At 45.6% G+C, this 24846-nt stretch overlaps 1 protein-coding gene across 3 annotated transcripts in view; it reads left to right on the top strand.

Annotated features, from left to right (window-relative positions):
* The window catches only part of ACSBG1 (acyl-CoA synthetase bubblegum family member 1), a 119276-nt gene that overhangs the window by 45891 nt on the left and 48539 nt on the right, over positions 1-24846 (top strand). For all 3 annotated transcript variants that reach the window (XM_077474251.1, XM_077474249.1, XM_077474250.1), the window contains 2 exons: positions 2665-2785; positions 21736-21816. In XM_077474251.1, the coding sequence (XP_077330377.1) occupies positions 2665-2785; positions 21736-21816 (202 nt within the window). The remainder of the gene's footprint in view (positions 1-2664; positions 2786-21735; positions 21817-24846) is intronic.

The raw sequence follows: 24846 nt of genomic DNA, 5'->3' as shown, positions 1-24846 counted from the left end.
TTTTATACAGGAGGTGGTCAGACTGGGGACATGGTACAGGAGGTGGTCAGAGACTGGCGACATGGTACAGGAGGTGGTCAGAGACTGGCGACATGGTTCAGGAGGTGGTCAGAGACTGGCGACATGGTTCAGGAGGTGGTCAGAGACTGGCGACATGGTTCAGGAGGTGGTCAGAGACTGGCGACATGGTTCAGGAGGTGGTCAGAGACTGGCGACATGGTTCAGGAGGTGGTCAGAGACTGGCGACATGGTTCAGGAGGTGGTCAGAGACTGGCGACATGGTTCAGGAGGTGGTCAGAGACTGGCGACATGGTTCAGGAGGTGGTCAGAGACTGGCGACATGGTTCAGGAGGTGGTCAGAGACTGGCGACATGGTACAGGAGGTGGTCAGAGACTGGCGACATGGTACAGGAGGTGGTCAGAGACTGGCGACATGGTACAGGAGGTGGTCAGAGACTGGCGACATGGTACAGGAGGTGGCCAGAGACTGGCGACATGGTACAGGAGGTGGTCAGAGACTGGCGACATGATAAAAGAGATAAGTGTGGTGTCCCCTTGTGCAGCCAGTGTGGTGTCCCCTTGTGCAGCCAGTGTGGTGTCCCCTTGTGCAGCCAGTGTGGTGTCCCCTTGTGCAGCCAGTGTGGTGTCCCCTTGTGCAGCCAGTGTGGTGTCCCCTTGTGCAGCCAGTGTGGTGTCCCCTTGTGCAGCCAGTGTGGTGTCCCCTTGTGCAGCCAGTGTGGTGTCCCCTTGTGCAGCCAGTGTGGTGTCCCCTTGTGCAGCCAGTGTGGTGTCCCCTTATGCAGCCAGTGTTGTGTCCCCTCGTGCAGCCAGCGTTGTGTCCCCTCGTGCAGCCAGTGATGCAGCAAAGAGAGAGGAGAGCCGCCTCTGCCGTCTGGTTCAATAGAGCGCCGGGAACATCACAGCTTTAATTTCAATAGCTGTGTGTTCCCCCGTCGCGCGCTGTCGCATACAGCCCCTCCCCCTTGTCCGGGGAACTGTGATAGACAGATCCCCCGTCCAATCTGGAAAGAGCTCTCTCTCTGTTCACTTAAAAGCCTTACCATGAGGTTGTCTATCTGCCATCTTGGGACTTTGCTCTGACTGATGGTTTAGGCCCAAACCATGTGGGCCCAGACCTCTTATTTCATCAGGAGGCCAGCTGCTAGGATGTGCTAAGTATATTCTTGGATTGTGTTCTGATTGTAAGCTATGTAATCTTGTAACTTCTTTTAATACCTTATGTTAGTTTTCTTATTTCCTTTGGAAATAAATGAGACTTGATTACTCATAAACAGTGTGTTTGGTTTCATAGCTAACCTTGTATTATTGTGATATTAACGGTAGCATGCGCTCACAGGTTTAATAGACTAACTAATCTATAGGGACTAGACAAATGAATACACAGATATAATAGTAATTATTGTATCGCTTACTACAGGGGGTCTGTAGTTAGTGAAGGAGGGTCTGTACTGAGGGAGGGGGGTCTGTACTGAAGGGAGACTATAGCTGGTGGAGGGGGGCTGACACCATTTTTTTCCACACCGGGTGACACCAACCCCAGTGACGCTACTGTGTGCAGATATAAATGCAGGTGGCGTCCATTAATAATCACAACATTGAGTTACCAATCTTACTCCTTTATATTGGAGATTTATTTCTTTCCTGCCAGCTCTGATCCATTTGAGAATATAATCACATTTCCTTATTTATTATCATTGTCTCCTCAAGTTTGGTCTTTTGTATGGACTTCAGTAAATATCTATTGCATCTGCATGTGGTATGCTGGCTTTTTAAAACAATGGATGTTTGACATTTCCACCATTGGCCATGCCCTTTGGCAATTGGGGATAGCGTGGTGCAGATTGTTGCCTTTGTGTTTGCAATGAAAGTCTGTTATCAGAATTACAGTTAATAGACTTGCACTGAGTTAGGAGAAGGAGTAAACCACTACAAATCAGGAAATGCGCATGCAACGTGCAAATATAGCCATCTCCATGACCATAGCATATTGTATAATGACAAACTGCAAAAAGAATTGTGGTTTTACAACATGCGCATATTACTGTATGTTTAGCCAATCACATCTATCTGCAGCAGCATTTCTCAATATTTTATTTGTGAGACCCTTTAAAAGTATGTAAAATGTATCCCTCCCTTCATGTAAAAAATGGTCTTGGTATCCTGTATATGGAACCCAATAATGAGCATAATCCCATGATGCCTATTTTCTTCATATTTCAAGAGTTTCTCACCATAAGTATGTGAACCTCTGTATGTGAACTCCATCTTTTTCAATAAATGATGTGTATACTGATCTTATATGGTAACTTACATTTGCCGACCACAAAACGAAATGTACTCCTGTGACCCACTTCTCCTTCAAGTCACAATAAAACCAGTACACAGAAGATGGTATAGATTAATATCTGAAGCTTGATAACGCTCCATTCTCATCCTCATTCCCTCTCCTTTCCCTTTTTCATGTCTTATGTTTGACTTTTTTCTTATAACAATGGTGAGCACAATATTTTATAACAGTTCTCTGCCATATTTATCTTTTGGATTTATTGAAAATGTGTTATTTAAATGAAAATGAATATGAAAATTTTCTGCCAACCAATGCTGTAGAAAAGTTTAAAATGTTATGTCTGAAAAAAACTTTAGGGGAATTGCAACTGGGATTTATGCGACCAATTCACCTGAAGCATGCTACTATGTTGCCAGTGACTGCAGAGCAAATATTATTGTGGTTGAAAATCAAAAACAGCTGGAGAAAATCTTGCAGGTAAATTTTAATCTTCTCCTTGTACAGCAGATACTACCTTTTATAAATGTGGAGTACTCTATCTTCTACGCGTTATGCCAATATTACCCATGTTGAGACAGTATTTATGAGCATACAATGTATAAATTCACCATGAGCCTAAAGTCTTCATCTTTAACGCTGTAATTTTAGGATATCTTTAGGTGAAAGAAAATTAACTATTAAAATCAAAAAGGTATATATATAGTAGCAAAAATAGATAGATATTCCCATACAGCTTGGACCTGTAAGTAAGCTCATACTTAAAGAGAAGCTGACAATCATTGTAATCCAAAAAATTATTTTCACAAATAATGTCTCTTATATAAAGTGCTAAGTGCTCAAAAAGTGCATAAGTGCTCCAATATTATTGCTGGTGCTCCACAAATATGGATAGTGTCGTGTGCCACACTCCACTCTTGTGACCCCACTCACCAAATGACATGGACCCACGGCTTTGCAGTCTGAGATCTATAAGATCAAATGTGAGACAAAGGGATTTCTCTGGAGCCGTTTGCAATAATGGTTACCGTAGATGTTCAAAGGCACTCAGTTTTTATATGTGGGAGACAAAGAAGGAACCAATAGTGAAGTACTGGAGAAAATTTGCACTGTCTAGGCGCTTCTTACAAAAAAACTGACTAAAACGGGCATCAGCATGAAGCTCCGGGTCATCGGCGCGTGTTCCACGGAGAACAGAAGTTCCATCAAAGGTTTAGAGACCGGAAGTGCATTAATGCGTTTCGCCCCTCCTCCAGGGCGTCATCAAGGACATCACTTCCAGTTTCGTATAATCTAATTTATACAGAGGTGTCCTTTAGGTGTCACAACACTGACTTAATGTAACATCATATCCTGTTGGAATCTAATACGTTCAATAAAGCTTTTATTACAATCAATCATACATATGGTAGTAATAAAAGATTATCACATCATGTGAAAAATAAAAAAATTTCCAAAAATGATGATAGTTCATTATTAAAACCTTTTTATCAATTATCTTAAAAACGTATAAAGATGAAAAAATATATATTATTGAAACTGAAAAAGATTTAAATAAAAGAAATAAATGATAAAAATAAAAATAAAAATAATATAAATATATAAATCAAAATAGAAAAAAATGAAATAATAAAAAGTAATAAAGGGAAAGGACAAATAAAAATAAATTTCAAATTTAGACCACACATGTTGCGTACCTTTTGTCCCATCCCTGTGGTCTCCAGTAAGTGGGGAGGACCACAAGAAAGTTGGGGATCAGACTGAGAGAGCATGTCAACAGAATCCCCGCTCTCCATAGAACGCATACCAACCAGCGGCGCACCCAGAGCTTCATGCTGATGCCTGTTTTAGTCCGTTTTTTGTAAGTAGCACCTAGCCAGCACAAAATTTCTCCATCCATACAGTACTTCACTATTGGTTCCATCTTTTCTTCCATATATGAAAACAAATGAGCGCCTTTGAGCATCTATGAAAACCATTATTGTGAGAGGCTCCAGAGAAATCCCTTTGTCTCACATTCAATCTTATTGATCTCAGCTTTTTTGACCGAAGACTGCAAAGCTGTGGGTCCATGTCATTTGGTGAGTGGGGTCACAAGAGGGGAGTGTAGCACATGACACTGTCCATATATGTGGAGCACCAGCAATAATATTGGAGCACTTATGCACTTTTTGAGCACTTAGCACTTTACATAAGAGACATTATTTGTAAAAAATAATTTTTTGTTTACATTATCATTTATTTGCACTTATCAATTATAGCCTACAAACGATGTTTATATTGATCCATCATATCTCAAGGTTTTAGTACCTTTGCGATAGCTGCTGCAGCTTTTTCACTTATATTTATTTCCCTTTTTGATATTTTTTTTCATTGGTTAGTGTGTTCATTTGCACTATATCCTACAAGTGCTGTTTATGTTTTTCTATTCAGTCACTGTAATCGGCACTACTACAGTGATGGTCATAATCTTCTGGTTCCTGTGCCGAGTGGCTTCTGCACACTAACCACAGGAGGTCCTTCGCTTGGCATTGCTGCTATTTATAGAACGCCTTGTATTTTTTTAAATAAATACAAGGCATTCTCTGATTGAACAAGGTGGAGAAGCGGAGCCATTTAGAAAATGCCTTGTATTCATTGAAAAAAAAAACACAATTTTGTGACTGGTGGTGTGCAGATTGTGCTTACTATAGCAGATAGTACAGGAAGTTACCAGCTCATTGGATTTCTAGCTAGATTTCTTGCATTTGTCAAACAGATACTGTATAACAAAACACTTTCAATGGTATTTTTTACAGACCAAAAGGGAGCAATTGTATTGTTAGTGTAGCACCCTCTAGTGTGCTATTAGTCACAGTGCAGGCAAATCTGTTTTTAGCTCATGGTAAAATGAGTCTTTGAATCTGGGTCACAAGTTTACTGCAGTTCAGGGCTGCATGACTCATACAGGCAGGTCTCCGGTGCCTCCCCCCAGTTATGGAAGGTTGGAGAACTTTCTGGAAACTGGGGGGTGGAGGCCAGGAGGGTTGATCTGAATACTTAGGGGAGTTTGGCCAATCCCCAGGCAGTGGGCCTGGCATAAAAATTGGTCTTGGCATTTTAGGCTGAACAGCCCATTTTTTTATTTTTTTAAAACCAATTTACAAATAATCACAGCTACTGTTTTCTTTATGTCTTTTAGTTATATTTAGCCTGCTTCATAAGGAAGTAGAAAAGAGAATCTGGCTATGCACATTGCATTATAGATTCTGTTTTCTGTCTTCCTCTGCTGGGGTTTTACAATACAGAGCCAGGTGGACATAAGAGAGGAGGAGAAGACAGAGCCAGGTGGACAGAGAAGAGAGGGAATGCCGTCAGGTGGAGGAAAGGACAGAGGTAGGTGGACAGAGATGAGGGGGGATGCCACCAGGTGGTGAGGATAGAGCCAGGTGGACAGAAGAGAGCAGCGGATGCAGCCAGGTGGAGGGGAGGACAGCGTGGATGCAGCCAGGTGGAGGAGATGACAGCGTGGATGCAGCCAGGTGGTGGGGAGGACAGAGTGGATGCAGCCAGGTGGAGAGGAGGACAGAGTGGATGCAGCCAGGTGGAGGGGAGAACAGGGTGGATGCAGCCAGGTGGAGGGAAGGACAGGGTGGATGCAGCTAGGTGGAGGGGTTCCCCCCTGTCAGCTGAATGTAAAAAATAAATAAAAATTTGCCTGCAAAAAAGAATCGCAAAAACAAACTGCGTGAGTTCCCCCTCCCAGGTCCATACCAGACCCTTATGTGAGCATGCCGCCCGGCAGGTCAGGATAGGGAATGAATGAGTGCCCCCCCCCCCCCCCCCACTCCTGAACCATACCAGGCAGCATTGATTGTGTAAATTATTGCTTCATTATTTAAACCTGGTGTGTTTAAACATATTATACATACATATGTGAGAAGTATGTTTCAGGGCTTTTCCTGTCCACTTTTACGTCCACTTCCCACGAAGGGGGTCCTCCCCATCAATGTGACAAATTAACAATATCCATCCTTGTGGCTCTCTTTGTAGCTCTACTGCTCAGGCCTCATGCCTTGGTCCTCCAGACCATCTAACACATTTCCAGTGCTCGTGCAGTTTTTTTTTCCAGTGCTTGTGCACCAACACTGTACCTCAAATGACGGCCAGGCGGCACACCTATTGTGGCATCATATGACGTCCTCCCGTTTAAACAGGGACCGCGGTTTGTTTACATTTTAGTGATCGGCTGTGAAACGATCAGAGCTGATCACGTGGGTAAACAGCCGGCCAATGGCTGTTTACCAGCGTCGGTGACGAGCGCTGAAAGCTGAAAATTGGTCTGGTCAGGAAGGGGGTGTAACTGTATTGAGGTGGTTAAGTTATCAAAGACGGGGGGCGGAACTAGCAGCGGACATGTAAGCAGCACTGAGTGAGAGCTCCGGCCAGGATGAATTCTCCTACAACCATCCTGAGTGTCAGAGACACGGATTCTAGAAAAACAGGTTCCTCAAAGGGTGGGACTTTAAATGGACGTCAGGCAGGCATGGTTACGCATGGTTCCTGAGGAAGATCTGCACCATTTGTGCATTTGAAACACGTCGGACATCTTGCTGCCAGCCCCTCAGTCCTCCTATAGTTGATTTTTTCCATCTTTTTCCCTACATATGGTTTTATCATTAGTTTCATGTTTTGTATGATGTAATTTATGTATTGCACAATAAACTTTGTTTCTTTTATACTACAACACTGCCTGACGTCCATTTAAAGTCCCACCCTTTGAGGAACCTGTTTTTCAACAATGATTTTTGGGATGGGATGCACAGGCAGCATAGTCATCTAGATGAGGCAAACCTCTTTTTCAGAGACACGGATCCTGATCAACACCGGCACCCTAATACACCCTGAAGCAGGCAGAACAGTGGGAGATTGTAAAATGGATTCGGCTGCAGAGTTTATCACGCTTTGCATGGAAATTCCAAGATGGTGTCCACCACAAGGAGATGGACCAGGGCCCAGGCAGCACAGAGCAGAGGGGAGCGACTCAATCCCCCACTACCTCCAGTAAGGTAAGCCCACTGCCCCCCAGATCTAGAGGGCTGAGAAGGGGCCTCTCCTTAGACAGGCTGCCCAACACAGATCTAGGGGATGCGATGCTGGAGGAAGGAGAAGGGAAGCCCTCCCTGAAACAAATAATGGAGGCCATATACACATGCCAAACCACCCTGACAGCACACATAGATGGCATACGGGCAGAAATGTCATTTATAAAGCAAGATGTGCAGAATATTGGTGATAGGGCCACAGAAGCTGAACATAGAATCACAACCTGGAAGATGTAGTTCGCCCATTAGAAAGCACTGCTCAAACCATGCAAAGAGAAATAACTGCCCACACTGACAAACTGGTAGACATGGAGGACCGTCAAAGAAGAAACAATGTCTGTTTTGTGGGGTTCCCTGAGAAAGCAGAGGGTAAACAATCCAAAGATTTCTTGGAACTTTGGCTTAAGGACACTATGGCGGATACCACATTTTCACATTTATTTGCCATAGAACAGGCTCATAGAATACCATCTAAACCTCCTCCACCTGGCCCACACCCACGCCCAATTATAGCACGCATACTGCACTTCAGAGATCATGAAAACATCCTCTGTGTGGCACGCTCCTGCAGTGACCTACGTTATAATGGTAATCGCATTTCAATATACCCTGACTTTTCAGCGACCACACAGAAACAAAGGGCTACTTTTGTTTATGTGAAGAAAAAGATGCAAGATTTACAGCTAGCATACAGTATGCTATATCCTGCAAAATTAAGAGTGGTGGACAGGGGCAAAGTTTGATGAATGCGCTGTGTTCATTTTTGCCTTTTACCTGTGTGACAGGCCATTCACACACTCTCTGGTTTGTTAGAGGCGTAGCTTTCTGTTTACTTCCTGACGCTACATTCATTTCGCGCGAAGTCCCACGCCGACTTGTAAGCGCAGGTGTTCATTAGATTTGCAGGAGTAATTTTCTAATCAGCTGAGATTTTATTTTTCAGCTCCCAGATGGACTAATCTTACGTTTGTGGACTGAAGTACATTTTTTTCCCTTATTTTTTATTTTTGTTTATCCCTGTTTTTTTTATCCTTATTTCCAGTTCTGTTTTTTGAACTGCATCCTTTTGCTGTACCTCCTGTTTCTGGGGCTACCTTAAGGAAGTATTGGTTATAGTACCGGACGTTACTTAGCTCCTTCAACAGACTTTACACACTAGTGTACAGCTACTAGTGCAGTATTAAAGACCTGTGACCCTCCCCCAAGGTCATTTATTGTTACAGTTATGGGATATGGGCACACAACATGTTGGGGTTGTGTGCAGGGAGGGAAGGGAAGGGTTATTGTGTTTTATTGGCTTGTGCTGTGTGCTGTTATTACTTTCTGTTTTGATCCCCACTGGACAGATGAGCTGACCAAAGACCGGTCGGCCATTGCTCTACCAGGGAACGTTTATTGGTATTCTTCCTATATAAATGGTGGGTAAGATAAGTGTATTGTCCTGGAATGTGTGTGGTATGAACTCAAAGGTAAAGAGGTCCCTTATATTTGATTTTATAAAGAGGTATAAACCCCATATTATCCTGTTACAGGAGACGCACATACAAGGGTCTAAAGTTCTGCCATTAAAAAAAGTCAACATTATGAGAGTTATCCATGCTGAATACTCCACGTATGCGTGAAGTGTTACTATTCTGGTTCCAAAAAAGGTTGCAGCACATATACAGGTCCAATCAGACACTAATGGTAGATACGTTATACTGGTATGTCAAATGTTTAATGTAAAAGTGTAAAAGGACTTCAATTGCGCAACCTAAGTGTCAAGTTCACAGGAAGTGAAACAGCCACCATTCTTTTAGAAGATACTGCAGGAAGCAAGACTTTCTCAATCCATCGCCATCATCATTTAGAGAACCTAAAAATTCTCCAGATAAGACAGCTATGGAGGAATTCCAGCCAGCAGAACATAAATCTCAGACTACCCCATACGCTGAACTTGATCAGGATCCCAGCGCATCCGTGGTCTCCGAAGTAGCGGTAGTGCGGTGTGCAGATGAACACTGAGGGTGAGACCGCTGTGTACCTGAGAAGTGGACAGCTGCTGCATATCTGAAGATTGGATGATCCGTGCTGAGGGATTGGGATCAAATATCACCCAGTGTGGAGGAGTCATCCTAATACATCTTTATGTGATTTTTACCTCCGGATCTGGTAAGCGGTCACACTTTATTTGTCTGGTTGATTTTTGCTAAATCAATGTGTGGTGGTTTTATGAGAAGAAGGAAGGATAACTTTTGCTACATGGTTACACTGTCGGCTACCTTGGCTACATTTGAAAAGATCTTGTGATCTCTTGATTAATTAGAAGTGTGGTTCACAATTTTTTAGAGTATCCAGGCATTCACGTGGGGGTGTGTGTTTCATAATTACTGTTTAAACTCATACACTTTGCGCAATTGAAGTCCTTTTACACTTATACAAGCCAAGTATTCAGGTTTTTTTTTGGTTGCAGCACCTTGATCTTGTGTTTCAATAGTTTCACAATATTGATTTAATTTATGTAATTTATTAATACTTCACTATAGGGTCTATGCACTTTATTTTTCATTTTTCGTAGATTTTTTCACTTTTAAAAATGTTTAATGTATACTGTATATTCCGCCCCCTTCTCTTTACAAATATTAGAGGACATTTTAAAGGAAACTGTACTGATCACACAGAGCCCATTGTTGTTAATGGGTGATTTCGATGTGATGTCAGATGTGGATCTAGACAGACATGGATGTGCCTCTGACTCACGCCATTTCTTTCTTCTTGGCTGGAAAGCTATGCTGTTACTGGCGTGTGGCGTTGAAACAACCCTGGAGTCAGAGAGTACTCCTGTCACTCGGAGACTCATATGACATTGACTAGAGTAGACCTGCTGCTATCCTCCATAGATGGTCTTCTGATTATGTCCAGGGTCACATATCTACCCAGAGCCTTATCAGAAAATTCCCTGATGGAGGTCATAATAGATTTGAATGCCCCCAATGGGAGAAGACATTGGCGTATGAATACGCAATGGCTACAGGAGGAATATATAACCCTGAAATGCAAAATGGCTATTGGTCATTATTGGAGAGAGGATGGCACGGAAACCACGGTCCACAATCACTGGGAGGCCTTTAAGGCCACTATGAGGGGAGTATTCGCTAAAGAGACAAGAGATTTATCCAAGGCCTTAAACTCTGACATAAGACACATAGAACTCAGTGCTACTGCTACCGAACAGAAATATTTATATTCAAGACCCATCCCCAATACATACCAATCATGGCAGGACCCGACAAGACAGTATAAGCTACTTCTAACTGAACGCAATACAAAAAACAATTACATCAAACCAGATCCATCTTTGAATTTGGCGAAAAAAAGGCCACCTACTAGCCTTTCTAGCAAAACCTCTATAAGCTCCGGCCTCTGTACTACAACTTAGGCACCCACGGGGAGACATGGTGAGAGACTCTCTGGGAATTCTGAACACGTTTTTTAGAGTTCTGTGAGACCCTTTATCAGTCCCAGACCAGACATACGGATCAGGAGCTGTCGAATCTCCCTTCTCTGGGCTTTGAAGATAGTGCCGCTTTGGAACATTCCAACACACAAGAAGAAATATGTGGTGCCATTTCCTCCTTTAAATCGGGTAAATCGCCTGGATTAGACGGTTTTCCGGCTGAATGGTATCAGCTGCATAGGGAGAATCTGGCGCCACATCTACAAAAAGTTTTTTATAGAAGCAGAGAGGGAGGGTATGATCCCGGAATCCATGCGTGAGGATCTGATTGTGGTAATTCCCAAATCAGGGAAAGATCCACAAGAATGTGAGTCATATAGACCGATATCCTTGATCAACTCTTCTATCCTCTGTCAAAATATTGGCCAAAATTGTGGCCAGTAGGTTGCAATCGGTGATCCTTAAATTGATTAATTCAGATCAGACAGAATTTATACCAGGCCTCTGTACCCAAATGAACCTCAGGAGACTATATGTAAATTTACAAATTCCACATACCAATACAGGCAAAAGAGTATACTAAAAAAGCGTTTAACTGATCGAATGGGATTATCTCTTCTCCCTACTTGTTAAGCTGGGCTTTGGATCCAGATTTGTTGCTTGGGTTAAACCAGGGGTGCCCAACCTTTTGAAGAGCAAGGGCCTCTTAAGCAGCTTGGTAACCAGTCACGGGCCACAATGAGCGGAGTGAGCGGATGACAGGTCTGTGTAGACTCCGCATATGTAGAATGGACCTGGACATAGCCCACTCTACTCTATAGGCCCTCCAATCTGCCCATATGGAAGGGGTCAGATCCCTTTCTGTTTTTTTTCTTTTTAGCGGATCGAATTGAAGGTATGCAGGTGTAAACAGACACAAGTCTGTTTACATTTGCCGCTACATAGAGGGGAATGGAGGGTCTGATTGGGTCGGACCGATCATGTGAAAGGGGCCTGAGGCTGCTTTCACACTGATGTGCTGTGGTCTACCCAGATCAGTGCACCTCTGGCTTTTCTGTGGGTTAGCTGCACTTTGCCATAGAATTCTATTATATCCTGCAGGTGTTGTGCACTTTCTGGAAGCGCACCAAACCCGTAGGTAATAACATATGGCTCAGTGCAGTTTGAAAGCAGCCTGGTAACCACTGCAGAACAGATATGCCCATATATACACTGTGATTATAGTATTAAACATACCTTTAATAACAGTCTTCAATTTAGGTATAGCCACCTGTTGCTGTTCCAGTCAGAGTGCATTTGATATCACTCCGCCTGTGACAGGAGGTGGCGCTATACAGGAAGCATCGTCTTATGTGGCTCTGCTATGCAACTGATTGCTTCCTCTACCGCCGGCTTCATTCACAACACTGATGCTCTGGGATGCCAGGTCAGGAACCTGTGTTCTGGGCTTGCCAACCAGCCATCCCAGAGTAGGAGGTCGTGGGCCACATCAGAGGGCTCCGCGGGCCACTGGTTGGGCCCCCCCTGGGTTAAACTATTGTACAAAGATCCCCGAGCAAGCATTAAAGTAAATGGGCTTATATCAAACACTTTTTAAGATCGCAGAGGGACGACCCAGGGATGTCCCCTATCTCCTCTCCTGTTCGCTCTAGCCATAGAATCACTTGCAGCTAAAATTAGAACTCATGATACCATCAAAGGGCTATTGGTCGGGGGTCTGGAGGAATGAGTGTCCTTATATGCGGACGACATGCTTCTGTATCTGTAACTGCTGCATTCTCCTTAATCCAAAAATTCAGAGATTTCTCCGGCTTTAGAATCAACTGGTCCAAGTCAACATTGTTTCCGCTAGACCCAAAGCCAAACTTAGTGCCCTCTGGCTGTGACGCCTCAATTTAAATATTTAGGAATTAATATCCAACTACCAGTGGACTCATTCACAGATGTGAACCTTTGGCCTGTAATCAGAACCTTAATGCCCCGTACACACGACCGGACTTTTCAACATCAAAAGTCTGACGGAATGATTCCGGCAGACTATTCGATCGTGTGTGGGCTGCAACGGACTTTTGATTCGCAAAAGTCTGACAGACTTTAGAAATGGAACATGCTTCAAATTTTTCCGCAAGAACTCTGCCGGACCCAGTTCCTACCGAGAAATCCGCTCGTGTGTATGCTAGTCCGACGGACAAAAACCGACGCTAGGGCAGCTATTGGCTACTGGTAGGGATGAGCCGAACACCCCCCGGTTCGGTTCGCACCAGAACTTGCGAACGACCCCCGCGTTCGGTACGAACGTTAGAACCCCATTGAAGTCTATGGGACTCGAACGTTCGAATTGGAAAGTGCTAATTTTAATGGCTAATATGCAAGATAGTGTCCTAAAAAGGGTTTGGCGACCTGCCTCCTGCCTCAGGGGACATGGGTCACTGCAAAAAAAAGTTTTAAAAACTACCGTTTTAGCGGGAGCACTGATTTTAATGACGATTAAAGTGAAAAAAAAAAAGTGAAATATTCCTTTAAATATGGTGCCTGGGGGGTGTCTGTAGTATGCCTGTGAAGTGCCACGTGTTTCCCGTGTTTACAACAGTCCCTGCACAAAATGACATTAAGCGGAAATAACACCATTTAAAACTGCTTGCGGTTTTAATGTTATATCTGGTTCCTGCAATATGGTTGAAAATCATTCAGAAAAATGGCATGGGTAGCCCTCCCTGCCCATTACCAGCCTATTTGGGTCTTGTACGCATATTAAGGGGAACCCTGTACCCATATTAAAAAAAGGAAATACGTGTTGCCCCCAGGCCCTATATACTCAGAACAGCAGTATACAGGCGGTGCAAACAAGACAGGGACTGTGTAGGTTTGTTGTGTTAAGTTGAATCTGTTTGTAATTTTCAACTGGTACATTTTTAAAGTGTAGCTCCAGTCAAAAAAACTATTTTTAAGCTTTTTGGAAAACATAGGGAAGGGTTATCACCCCTGTATAATTTGTTTTGTCGTCCATCTTTTTTCATCTCACTTGCTGTTGTCTCCTTCCGTTTGCAAGTAGGAGATGTTTGTAAATTGGATGTTTGAAAGTAGGGGCCTGCCCTATATGCTCTGCAGAAATGGCGGAACAAGGTGTTGGTTTTGCAACAACATTGTAAGCCCTCAAAGTGACTCTTGGTGGCCGCTGGAGCGCCCTGCTGTGAACGATTATATCAAGAATTGTAATTACATGCCATTGTTGAACAGTGGTAGAAAAATTGACCTTTGGTGGTTGTGGTGCTGGTGCCACAACACTATAAGTCCTCACAGTTACTCTGGGTGGGCACAGGAAGGGGCCCTCCTGTGAAATATTATATCAAGAATTGTAATTACATGTCCCTGTTAAACAGGGGCAGAAAAATTGGGCCTTAGGCACTGGTGCCATCACACTGCAACCTCTGCCATATACTCTAGTTTTTTTGCAGGAATTAGCCCTGCTGCAAAGCATTGCATCAAAAATTTTACTTAAACGCCCCTGTTAAACAGGGGCAGAAAAATTGGGCCTTAGGCACTGGTGCCATCACACTGCAACCTCTGCCATATACTCTAGTTTTTTTGCAGGAATTAGCCCTGCTGCAAAGCATTGCATCAAAAATTGTACTTAAACGCCCCTGTTAAACAGGGGCAGAAAAATTGGGCCTTAGGCACTGGTGCCATCACACTGCAACCTCTGCCATATACTCTAGTTTTTTTGCAGGAATTAGCCCTGCTGCAAAGCATTGCATCAAAAATTGTACTTAAACACCCCTGTTAAACAGGGGCAGAAAAATTGGGCCTTAGGCACTGGTGCCATCACACTGCAACCTCTGCCATATACTCTAGTTTTTTTGCAGGAATTAGCCCTGCTGCAAAGCATTGCATCAAAAATTGTACTTAAACGCCCCTGTTAAACAGGGGCAGAAAAATTGGGCCTTAGGCACTGGTGCCATCACACTGCAACCTCTGCCATATACTCTAGTTTTTTTGCAGGAATTAGCCCTGCTGCAAAGCATTGCATCAAAAATTGTACTTAAACGCCCCTGTTAAACAGGGGCAGAAAAATTGGGCCTTAGGCACTGGTGCCATCACACTGCAACCTCTGCCATATACTCTAGTTTTTTTGCAGGAATTAGCCCTGCTGCAAAGCATTGCATCAAAAATTTTACTTAAACGCCCCTGTTAAACAGGGGCAGAAAAATTGGGCCTTAGGCACTGGTGCCATCACACTGCAACCTCTGCCATATACTCTAGTTTTTTTGCAGGAATTAGCCCTGCTGCAAAGCATTGCATCAAAAATTGTACTTAAACGCCCCTGTTAAACAGGGGCAGAAAAATTGGGCTGCTGGCATCACCCAGAACCAAAAATGTTCTTCCAACATATCAGCGGAGGAGGAAGAGGATAGACAATCAACATAACAGGACAGTCACTCAGCATCAGCATAGGCAGTCTTGAAGGGATGTGGTATTTCAAAAAAAATTATTCGGTTACATCAGCTTCAGGTGCTTGGTAGCTGTGGGTGATCCAAGACTGATTCATCTTGATGAAGGTCAGTCGATCAACTGATTCGGTGGACAGGCGCACCCTGTGATCGGTAACGAAGCCACCAGCAGCACTGAAGGTGCGTTCCGAAAGAACGCTGGATGCAGGACAGGCCAGTAGCTCAATTGCATACTGTGCAAGCTCTGGCCAGTGATCCATCCTCAAGACCCAGTAAGCCAGAGGATTTTCAGTGGGAAAGGTGTCCAAGTCTGACCTTGCCCCTAGGTATTCCTGCACCATGTAAATTAGACGCTGGCGATGGGTGCTGGAACCAATCATACCTTGGGGCTGCGGACTAAAAAATTGTCTGAAAGCATCAGTCAGACGGCCACCTTCTCCACCGCTCCTTCTGACTGATGCCTCAGCAACACGTTGTCCAGGACCAGGAGTTTGTGACCTCCCAGTCTCTGGGAACGCATTGCACAGAGCTTTCTGCAAGGCCTCCCGGAGATGTCTCATCCTCTGCTCCCTCTGCGATGGCAAGATAAGGTCGGCAACCTTACCCTTGTACCGTGGATCAAGGAGAGTGGCCAGCCAGTAATGGTCCCTCTCCTTGATCCGAAGAATACGAGGATCCTTCCGCAGGCTTTGCAGGATCAGGGAGGCCATGCAGCGTAGGTTAGCTGAGGCATTTGGTCCGGAGTCCTCTGGGTCACTAAGGACAACATGATCCACAGCTACCTCCTCCCAGCCACGTACAAGTCCACGTGTTTCTTGGGACTGTAAATCATCCCTATAAGACTGCCTATAAGACTGCTGCTGCTGATGCTGAGTGCCAGCCTCCACCTCCATGCTGACACAATCATCCTCCTCCTCCTCTTCCTCCTCCTCACCCTCTTCCTGTGTGATGGGTGGCACAGCAGGAACACTGTCTGGATAAAGGGGGCCTTGAGAGGCAAGGAAGTCCTCCTCTTCCTGCCTCTGTTCTGCCTCAAGTGCCCTGTCCATTATTCCACGTATGCTCCAAGAGGTGGACAAGAGGTATAGTGTCACTGATGCATGCACTGTCACTGCTCACCATCCTTGTGGCCTCCTCAAACAGTGACAGGACAGTGCATGCATCCCTGATCATGCCCCACTGGCGTGGTGAGAAAAAACCAAGCTCTCCTGACCCTGTCCTGGTGCCGTAGTCGCACAGGTGCTCATTGATGGCCCTCTGCTGCGTGTGCAGCCGCTGCAGCATGGCCAATGTTGAGTTCCATCTGGTGGGCATGTCACATATAAGGCGGTTCTTGGGCAGGTTCAACTCCTTTTGGAGCTCAGCCAGCCGAGCACAGGCATTAAATGATCGGCGGAAATGCACACAGACTCTCCTGGCCTGTTTCAGGACATCCTGTAAGCCGGGGTACCTGCCCAAGAACCGCTGCACCACCAGGTTAAGGACGTGAGCTACACAGGGCACATGGGTCAGTTGTCCCTGTCGGAGGGCGGAGAGGAGGTTGGTGCCATTGTCGCAAACCACCATTCCTGGCTTAAGCTGGCATGGCGTCAACCACCTCTCGGCCTGCCCCTGCAGAGCTGACAAAACATCCGCCCCAGTGTGGCTCCTGTCCCCCAAACAAACCAGCGCAAGCACGGCATGGCATCGTTTTGCCTGCATACTTGCGTAGCCCCTGCAACGCCTACGGAGCACCGCTGGTTCTGAGGACAGAGCACTGGAAGAGGCCATGGAGGAAGAAGAAGAGGAGGGGGTGGAGGAGAGAGGTGTGTCACAACCAATAGTAGCATTTTGGAGGCGTGGTGGCGGAACAACCTCCAATACTACTGCACCTTGTCCTGCATCCTTCCCAGCAGCCAGAAGAGTGACCCAATGGGCCGTGAAAGACAGGTAACGTCCCTGTCCATGCCTGCTGGACCATGAGTCAGCGGTAATATGCACCTTACCGCTGACCGCCCTGTCCAGCGAGGCAAGGACATTGCCTTCCACATGCCGGTAGAGAGCCGGAATTGCCTTCCGTGAGAAAAAGTGGCGTTTGGGGACCTGCCACTGAGGAACCGCACATTGTACAAACTCACGGAAGGGGGCCGAGTCTACCAACTGAAAAGGCAGCAGTTGAAGTGCTAGCAATTTAGCCAAGCTAGCATTCAACCGCTGGGCATGTGGATGGGTGGGAGTAAATTTCTTCCGCCGGTCCAGCAGCTGGGGCAGGGACATTTGTCTGCTATAATCGGACGTGGATGTACCACTAGCAGAGTTCCCGGAAGCACTTGGCTGTGACACACCTAATTCTACACCTTCATTCCTCTCAGAGCAGGTTTCAGAGAGGACTGAAGGTCTAGTGGGGTTGGAGATGCCAGCTGATGAGGAGCATGGAGAGGTCCGCTTTGTTCTTTGGTGTGGGTCTTTGAGGTATGCTTGCCAACGAGCTGCATGGCAGGTCAACATATGTCTGGTCAAGCATGTGGTGCCCAAGCGGCTGATGTTTTGGCCACGTGAGATACGCTTGAGACATATGTTGCAAATAGCGGTGCGATCTGATGCACTCGTCTCAAAAAAGGCCCACACCAAAGAACTTTTAGAATAACGCGCAGAGGAAGCGCTCTGCGCAGAGGAATCGCTCTGCGCAGGCGGAGCTCTGCGGTGTGATTCAGTCGGTGTGCTGCCCCTAAGCTGGCCCCCGGAGGGCATCCTGCCTCGTTGGACATGTGCCTCCTCCTCCTCCTCCTCCTCCTCCCTCCTTCCAGGCACCCACGTGGAGTCAGTGCCCTCATCATCCCCTCCCTCTTCATCGCTGTAGCAAACCTGGCAGTATGCTGCAGCTTGTGGAACATGACTGCCAGATTGCTGTCCTTCTTGAGCATCCCCTCTCTCTGTGCTCACGCTACTGCCTTCCTCTAGCTGAGTGTCATCATCAGAGCCCACCAAACACTGGGCATCCTCCTGGAGCATGTACCCAACACTGTGCTCAAAGAGTTCAGGAGACTCCTCAGGAGGACGTGGTGGGTCTAGGGAAGGAGTCACTGATGATGACATTGAGAGGAGGGACGACGATGTGTTGGCAGCTGCTTTTCTACTACCCTGAGACTGGGTGAGAGAGGATGAGTAGGATGAAGAGGGCTTGGTCATCCACTCTACCAAGTCGTTGGCATGTTGCGGTTCAACATGCCCAGCTGCAGAAAAGAAGGACAAGCATGTCCCATGGCCACGTGCTGATGACAATGCACCGCGTCCACGACCAGCACTGTTGTCTCTAGACACAGAGCCTGCTTGCCCTCTTTTATCGGCTCGCGCCTGTCTGCCTCTCCTTGCTGGCCTTCCAGACATGGTAATGGCCTGAAGGGAGTTGGGTAAAACAGTAGTTGGGTAGTTTATATTGTGCTGGAGGCACACAACACCCACTAACTCCTGCAGATGCCTTTTTTATAGAACAGCAGAGTTAAAGGGGTATATACAGATGTATACTGTGCTGTGCTGGAAGCACACACAACTTCCAATAACTCCAGCAGATGTCAATCGGGCCCAAATAGAGAACAGCTATGTAGGTGGATAATAGCGGTATGTACTGGGTACAGAGCAGGCACACAGCACGCACTATCTCCTGAGTGACACTACTGACTGCAAGCTCTATTGTTAAAGATGGACCACTAGCTATATAGGTGAGGTGAATATCACGGTGTATACTGCGGTCAGGGCACGCAGACAATAACAAGAAAACAGCAGAGTTAAAGGGGTATATACAGATGTATACTGTGCTGTGCTGGAAGCACACACAACTTCCAATAACTCCAGCAGATGTCAATCGGGCTCAAATAGAGAACAGCTATGTAGGTGGATATAGTGGTATGTACTGGGTACAGAGCACGCAGACAGCACGCACTAACACTACTGACTGCAAGCTCTATTATTAAAGCTAGATCACTAGCTATATAGGTGAGGTGAATATAGTGGTGTATACTGCGGTCAGGGCACAGACAGTAACCACTACACAAGAGCAAAATAGTAAATCAGCCAAAAACGATTGGTGTGTAACTGTGTTGAAGGTACACAGAACACCCACTGCTTCAGATGCTAACAAACACTACACGAGGCCGCCTGAAAGGCAGCTTTATATAGTGTGGGGCGTGCACTACACAGTCTGAGCTATGATTGGCCACAGGCAGGATGCCTGTGGCCAACCATTGCTCTTCCCGCTACTGGCGCTGCGATTGGCCAAGCATGCGGGGTCACAGTGCATGCTTGGCCAATCGTGAGACAGCAATGCATTGCGCCATCGCAGTGCATTGTGGGCCACACAAATTTTGCCGCGAACGGCCCAAACGTTCGGAATTCGGCGAACGCACGAACGACCGATGTTCGAGTCGAACATGCGTTCGACTCGAACACGAAGCTCATCCCTAGCTACTGGCTATGAACTTCCTTATTCGAGTCCAGTCGTACGTCATCACGTTCGAATCCGTCGGAGTTTGGTGTGATTGTGTGTGGCCAAGTCCGCTCATTCGGAAAGTCCATCAGAACTGTCAGAACTTCCGGCAGAACTCCTTCGAAAGTCTGTCGGACATAAGTCTGGTCGTGTGTACGCGGCATTAGGGATAGAGTACGGAAATATCTCTTACTTATGTTACTAGGCAGAGCTAATCTGTTTAAAATGATCTTCCTGCCTAAATTTCTATATGTGCTCTCTAATGCCCCGATATACATTCCAAAGTAAACTTTCAGATATATTGACTCCCTGCTTGAACTCCTTCTTATGAGGTGACAAGGCGGCTAGGATTTCTCTGGCCATCTTGCAATTACCAGTGGGGGGGGGGGTCTGGCGGGGCCTGACCTCCGCCTCTACTACCTGGCATCACAGCTAGTCCATATACATTGGTGCATGTTCCCACAGCTGAACAATGCTGCAATTGGGGTTGAGGCAGCTGTGGTAACCTCCTACGAGACACTATTGAACTTTTTCTTTAGAGGGGAGGTCCCTACAGCAGGAGGTACAGCAATGCTCAGATCAGCTAAGCGTGTGCTGGGGTTGTCTAAAGCATATAACAGACGGCCCTCTAAATCTGTCGCCCAAAGCCCTACTATGGTTTAATCTATGTTTGAAGGAATTTTTCCACCTAGAGGATGGATATAGATGGGCTAAATTTAGACTTACATACTTACACCAACTATATGACAATGGCGAATTAAAATCAATTGTGCAGCTGAAGGGGGAGCTGGGTGTCCTAGACATTTCCGTTCGCCAGACTGAGACATGCAGCTCACGCCCAGTTTGGGACAGGACAAGTACCTCTTGAAAACACTTATCCAGAAACACTCCTTGCTACACCCGATCACACTAAAGGGATAGCTACATTCTATAATGCACTCATGGATAAAAAACACCCAAGGGAAAAGAAAATTAGAGGCAGATGGACTGCTATCTTGACAGAACTTACGGAGACACAATGGGAAGAAGTTTTGACCTCATATATGCCCAATTGCCCATGATTATTTCAGCCAGGGACAAACTAATACATCTAAGATACTTACGTCAAATGTATTATACCCCACACCGACTTTATAAGATGGGTAGACAGGACAATCCCACATGTCATAAGTGCTTAGCAGCAGAAGGATCCTTTATACACATGGTATGAGAATGCAATAGTATACGGCCCTTATGGTCGCAGGTAACCCAGTTTCTTGCGGATATGTCTGATCTCCCGAACATATGCAGTCCACTGTTAGGACTCTTAGGTATTACAGAAGATGAAGTCATGAGTAACAATATGAGAACGCTCCTGTGACTACTATTTTATTATGTTAGAAAGCTAATTGTCCTCAGCTGGATTAAAAGGGACCATCTTACATTATCTGCTTGGAAAGGCCTAGTCAGTGCTAATATCACACTGTATAAAATGACTTATGAAACTAGGGGATGTGCAAAAAATGTAATAAAGTATGGGGAAAATGGATAGACTCCAGAGAAACTGTATCAAATGATATCTAAAAAAAAAAAAAAAAAAAAAAAGACTTTTTCGCACAAGACAGCAGACTTATACATAATATAGGAGGAGAGTAGGAGAGCATGGTTCTGGGGGAATGACAGCACACAGCACAATTGGTTATGGAGGTGTTTGCCTCCAATTTTTTGTCCTTTATTTTTACTCTTAATAAGTTACAAGATGATATTACTTAGCCCTGTTATTGTTTCATACTTAGGAATAAAAATAACCAACTCTGTATAACATGCACCAGGCCTGTATGGCACCAGCAGTAATACTTTGACCTTGAGAATCACTGACTGCTGCTATGGCTCAGCCATTTTCATCAATGCCTAATCTCCTTTGACAGTCAAATGCAGGATCTTTTTGCTGACAGTACCACATTTGAGAAAAACATATGTTGGTATCACTAATTTGCTAACAATGATTTATTTGTTTACAGATATGGGATAAATTACCGGATCTCAAAGCTGTTGTACAGTATAAAGGCACTTTGCAGGTTAAACGCTCAGATCTATACACGGTATGTAGTAATGTAAGCATGTCTTGTAGAGTTGCTTTCATGTGTCTATGTTTGCACTACTAAAATCTGATGTATTAAATAATTATATATTGTCAAAAATATAATATTTAACTGAAGGCTTTCCTCTACAATCCCAAACTGCCGGACAGCCTCACTCACCACCAGGGGCGGATCCAGAGTCTGATCTTGGGAGGGGCACTGCAAAAAAATTTGCAACAATTTGTCGGGGTGATGGTTGGTGTTGGCGCTTCAATCTTCACGGCACCATGGTTAATATGGTGTCAGGATGAATGAAGTACATTATTTCTATTAAATTGTAATATAAAAATGAAATAGTTCAACTCACCATAATGCAGAATCAGTGGGAGCCCTGAGTGTGTCACTTGCTACGTCGCTATTGTCGCTATTGTCATCTCGCTGCTGCCTGCGCCTGCACAGTAATGGCAGTCTTCTTTTAGATGCAGAAATGCGGTGATGAAGGGGGGCGGTGAGAGACAGTGGCGTCTGCAGCTTTCAAATTTAGGAGTGCACATGGGGGGACAGGGACAAAAGTAGGGGGTGCCAACTATAAAATGCAATATATATATATATATATATATATATATATATATATACATATACACACACGGTGTCTTGAAAATATTGGTGGTTGCAGCCAGGTGGATGGGAGGACAGGGTGGATGCAGCCAGGTAGAGGGGAGGACAGGGTGGGAGCAGCCAGGTGGAAGGGAGGACAGGGTGGGAGCAGCCAGGGGGAGGGAAGGACAGGGTGGGAGCAGCCAGGTGGACAGGGAGGACAGGGTGGATGCAGCCAGGTGGAGGGGAGGACAGAGTGGATGCAGCCAGGTAGGGGAGGACAGGGCGGTAGCAGCCAGGTGGAGGGGAGGACAGGGCGGGAGCAGCCAGGTGGAGGGGAGGAGGGGGTGGATGCAGCCAAGTGGAGGAGAGGAAAGGGTGGATCCAGCCAGGTGGAGGGGAGGACAGGGTGGATACAGCCAGGTGGAGGGGAGAACAGAGTGGGAGCAGCCGGGTGCAAGAGAGGACAGAGTGAGAGCAGCCAGTCATAAGGTCCTGCCCCCCATCCCCCGACCCCGGAGGTAAGTTCTTACCTTGGGGGATATATAGTGGAATCAGATCATTGGCACTTCCTCTCTGGCTCCCTCCACCCGACAGCCTCGTGGTCCCTCTTCTCTTCTCACGGTCCTCCTCTCCCCTCCTCCCCTTCAGCATGTTGGGGGCTGCAGTGCACTCTCAGGGATTTCGTCCTGGGCCTGCTGGTATCCGGGACTACATGTTCCATCCCCCACAGCTCTGCCTGTGTCCCTTCACAGAGCCTGTCAGTTTCGGCCCTGCTGCCCTGTGTCCTGATGGAGGATCGGCATCAGCACAGCCTGCTCACTATTTTCTCGAGGCGGGGGCAATTGACCCGTTGCCCCCCCCCCCTGGATCCGCCCCTGCTCACTGCATGATTTCTGCTTGGTTAAAGAGGAATCTATTCCACTATGGCCATTTAGAGAACTCAGTCACAAGAGTGCTATTCTCTTTTGAGGATCTCAGGGAAAAACATGATCTGCCCCGTAGCACCTTTTTTGGTTACCTCCAAATTCGGCATTATGCCTTAACCTTGACATCCAACCTCCCTTTTCCAATTTGTCACTGTGACAGACCTAGCCAGGACAGGGGCTTTTGGAGGGAACTGAATGCTAGCCTTTTGCCCACCGACCGTGGGCCCTGGCATTTGGGGGAATGGTGTTCTTTGTGAGCTGTATGCCTGGGGACCACCCTGGAGGTGTTACTTTGGATTCAGGTCCATATCCCCCCAAGACACCAGACTCTGGGAACCCTGTAATTTGCCATATTATAAATAGTGACTGATTCATAATGTTGGGGCTCATAGAAGATGCTGATGTCATTAACTCTGCTATTGTGAGAAGGTTTTCTTGGATTTGCCCAAAGACTATTCTTGGTTGTTAATTCTGAACAATACATAATCATTGAAAGAGCTGATCACATTGACCCATTGACACATTGATTGGACTGTCTGGTCACCTAGGCTACCTTAAGTGCTGTGTTGATTAACATATTAATTATATAATTGTCTTTTAAGTTGTGCTAGAGGGGAGGGGGGAGTATCCTTGAGACAGCCATACCTCGTTATCTAACCCTTTGTGTTAAAAATCTATAAAAAGGCTGTATTCTGTCCAATAAAGCATTCAAGATTCTACAAGCTATTTTTGGCTAGACTTGTATTCAATGCAGCTATAATAATATATCTCTCTGACGGTTAGACTGGAGGAAGCGGTATTGCTGACAGAAACGGAGTGTGGGGATAGGATCCATCACAGTCACCATTTGAATGCATAATTGTCTCTGGCCCATCACAGAATGGTTTAACCTCAGATATATTCAAACTTTTAAACTCGTACAATATAGATTCTCAAGGTAAATATAGTTAGATGCTTAAATGGGAGCAATCTTTCAGAGAAGGTCTCTCCATTGAGCAATGGCAAACTGTATGGTCCCGAGCGGCCAAAAGCTCTATTTGCACCCTCTAAAAGGAAAATACAGTACCTACAAAGTACTATTCTTTTGGTACATGACCCCCTCCTGCCTACATGTTATATATCCATTGGCCTCGGCCTGCTGCTGGAGGTGCCTTAAAGACTGAGGCACTCTAATGCATATTTACTGGCAATGCCCCTCCTTGCAGTCATACTGGTGCTCAGTCTAGGACCTCCTTCATCGGTTATTCAAGGTTGACATTTCGTTCCATCCAAAAATCTATTAGACGTACTCCCACCTAAATTTCCAGGGTTAGCAAAAAAATTGGCCACTAACATTTTAACGGCAGCCAGATGCCAGTGTAAGAGACAAACACCACTAACACCAGCTGACCTTAATGCCACATTTAAGGATGTGGAGATCATGGAGTCCTTAACGGCATGATTAGCTGACAAGGTTGATCGCCATTGTGCGATCTGGGAACCCTGGCATCGTTGAGAAGATCCTCCATGAGACTATCAAGCAAGA

This window comes from Lithobates pipiens, unplaced genomic scaffold (assembly GCF_037356315.1).
Source record: "Lithobates pipiens isolate NorthernLeopardFrog02 unplaced genomic scaffold, aLitPip1_a1.2 Scaffold_8, whole genome shotgun sequence".
NCBI lineage: Eukaryota > Metazoa > Chordata > Amphibia > Anura > Ranidae > Lithobates > Lithobates pipiens.
The sequence above is the reverse complement of the archived record's forward strand: the minus strand, read 5'-3'. Positions and strand labels throughout refer to the sequence as shown.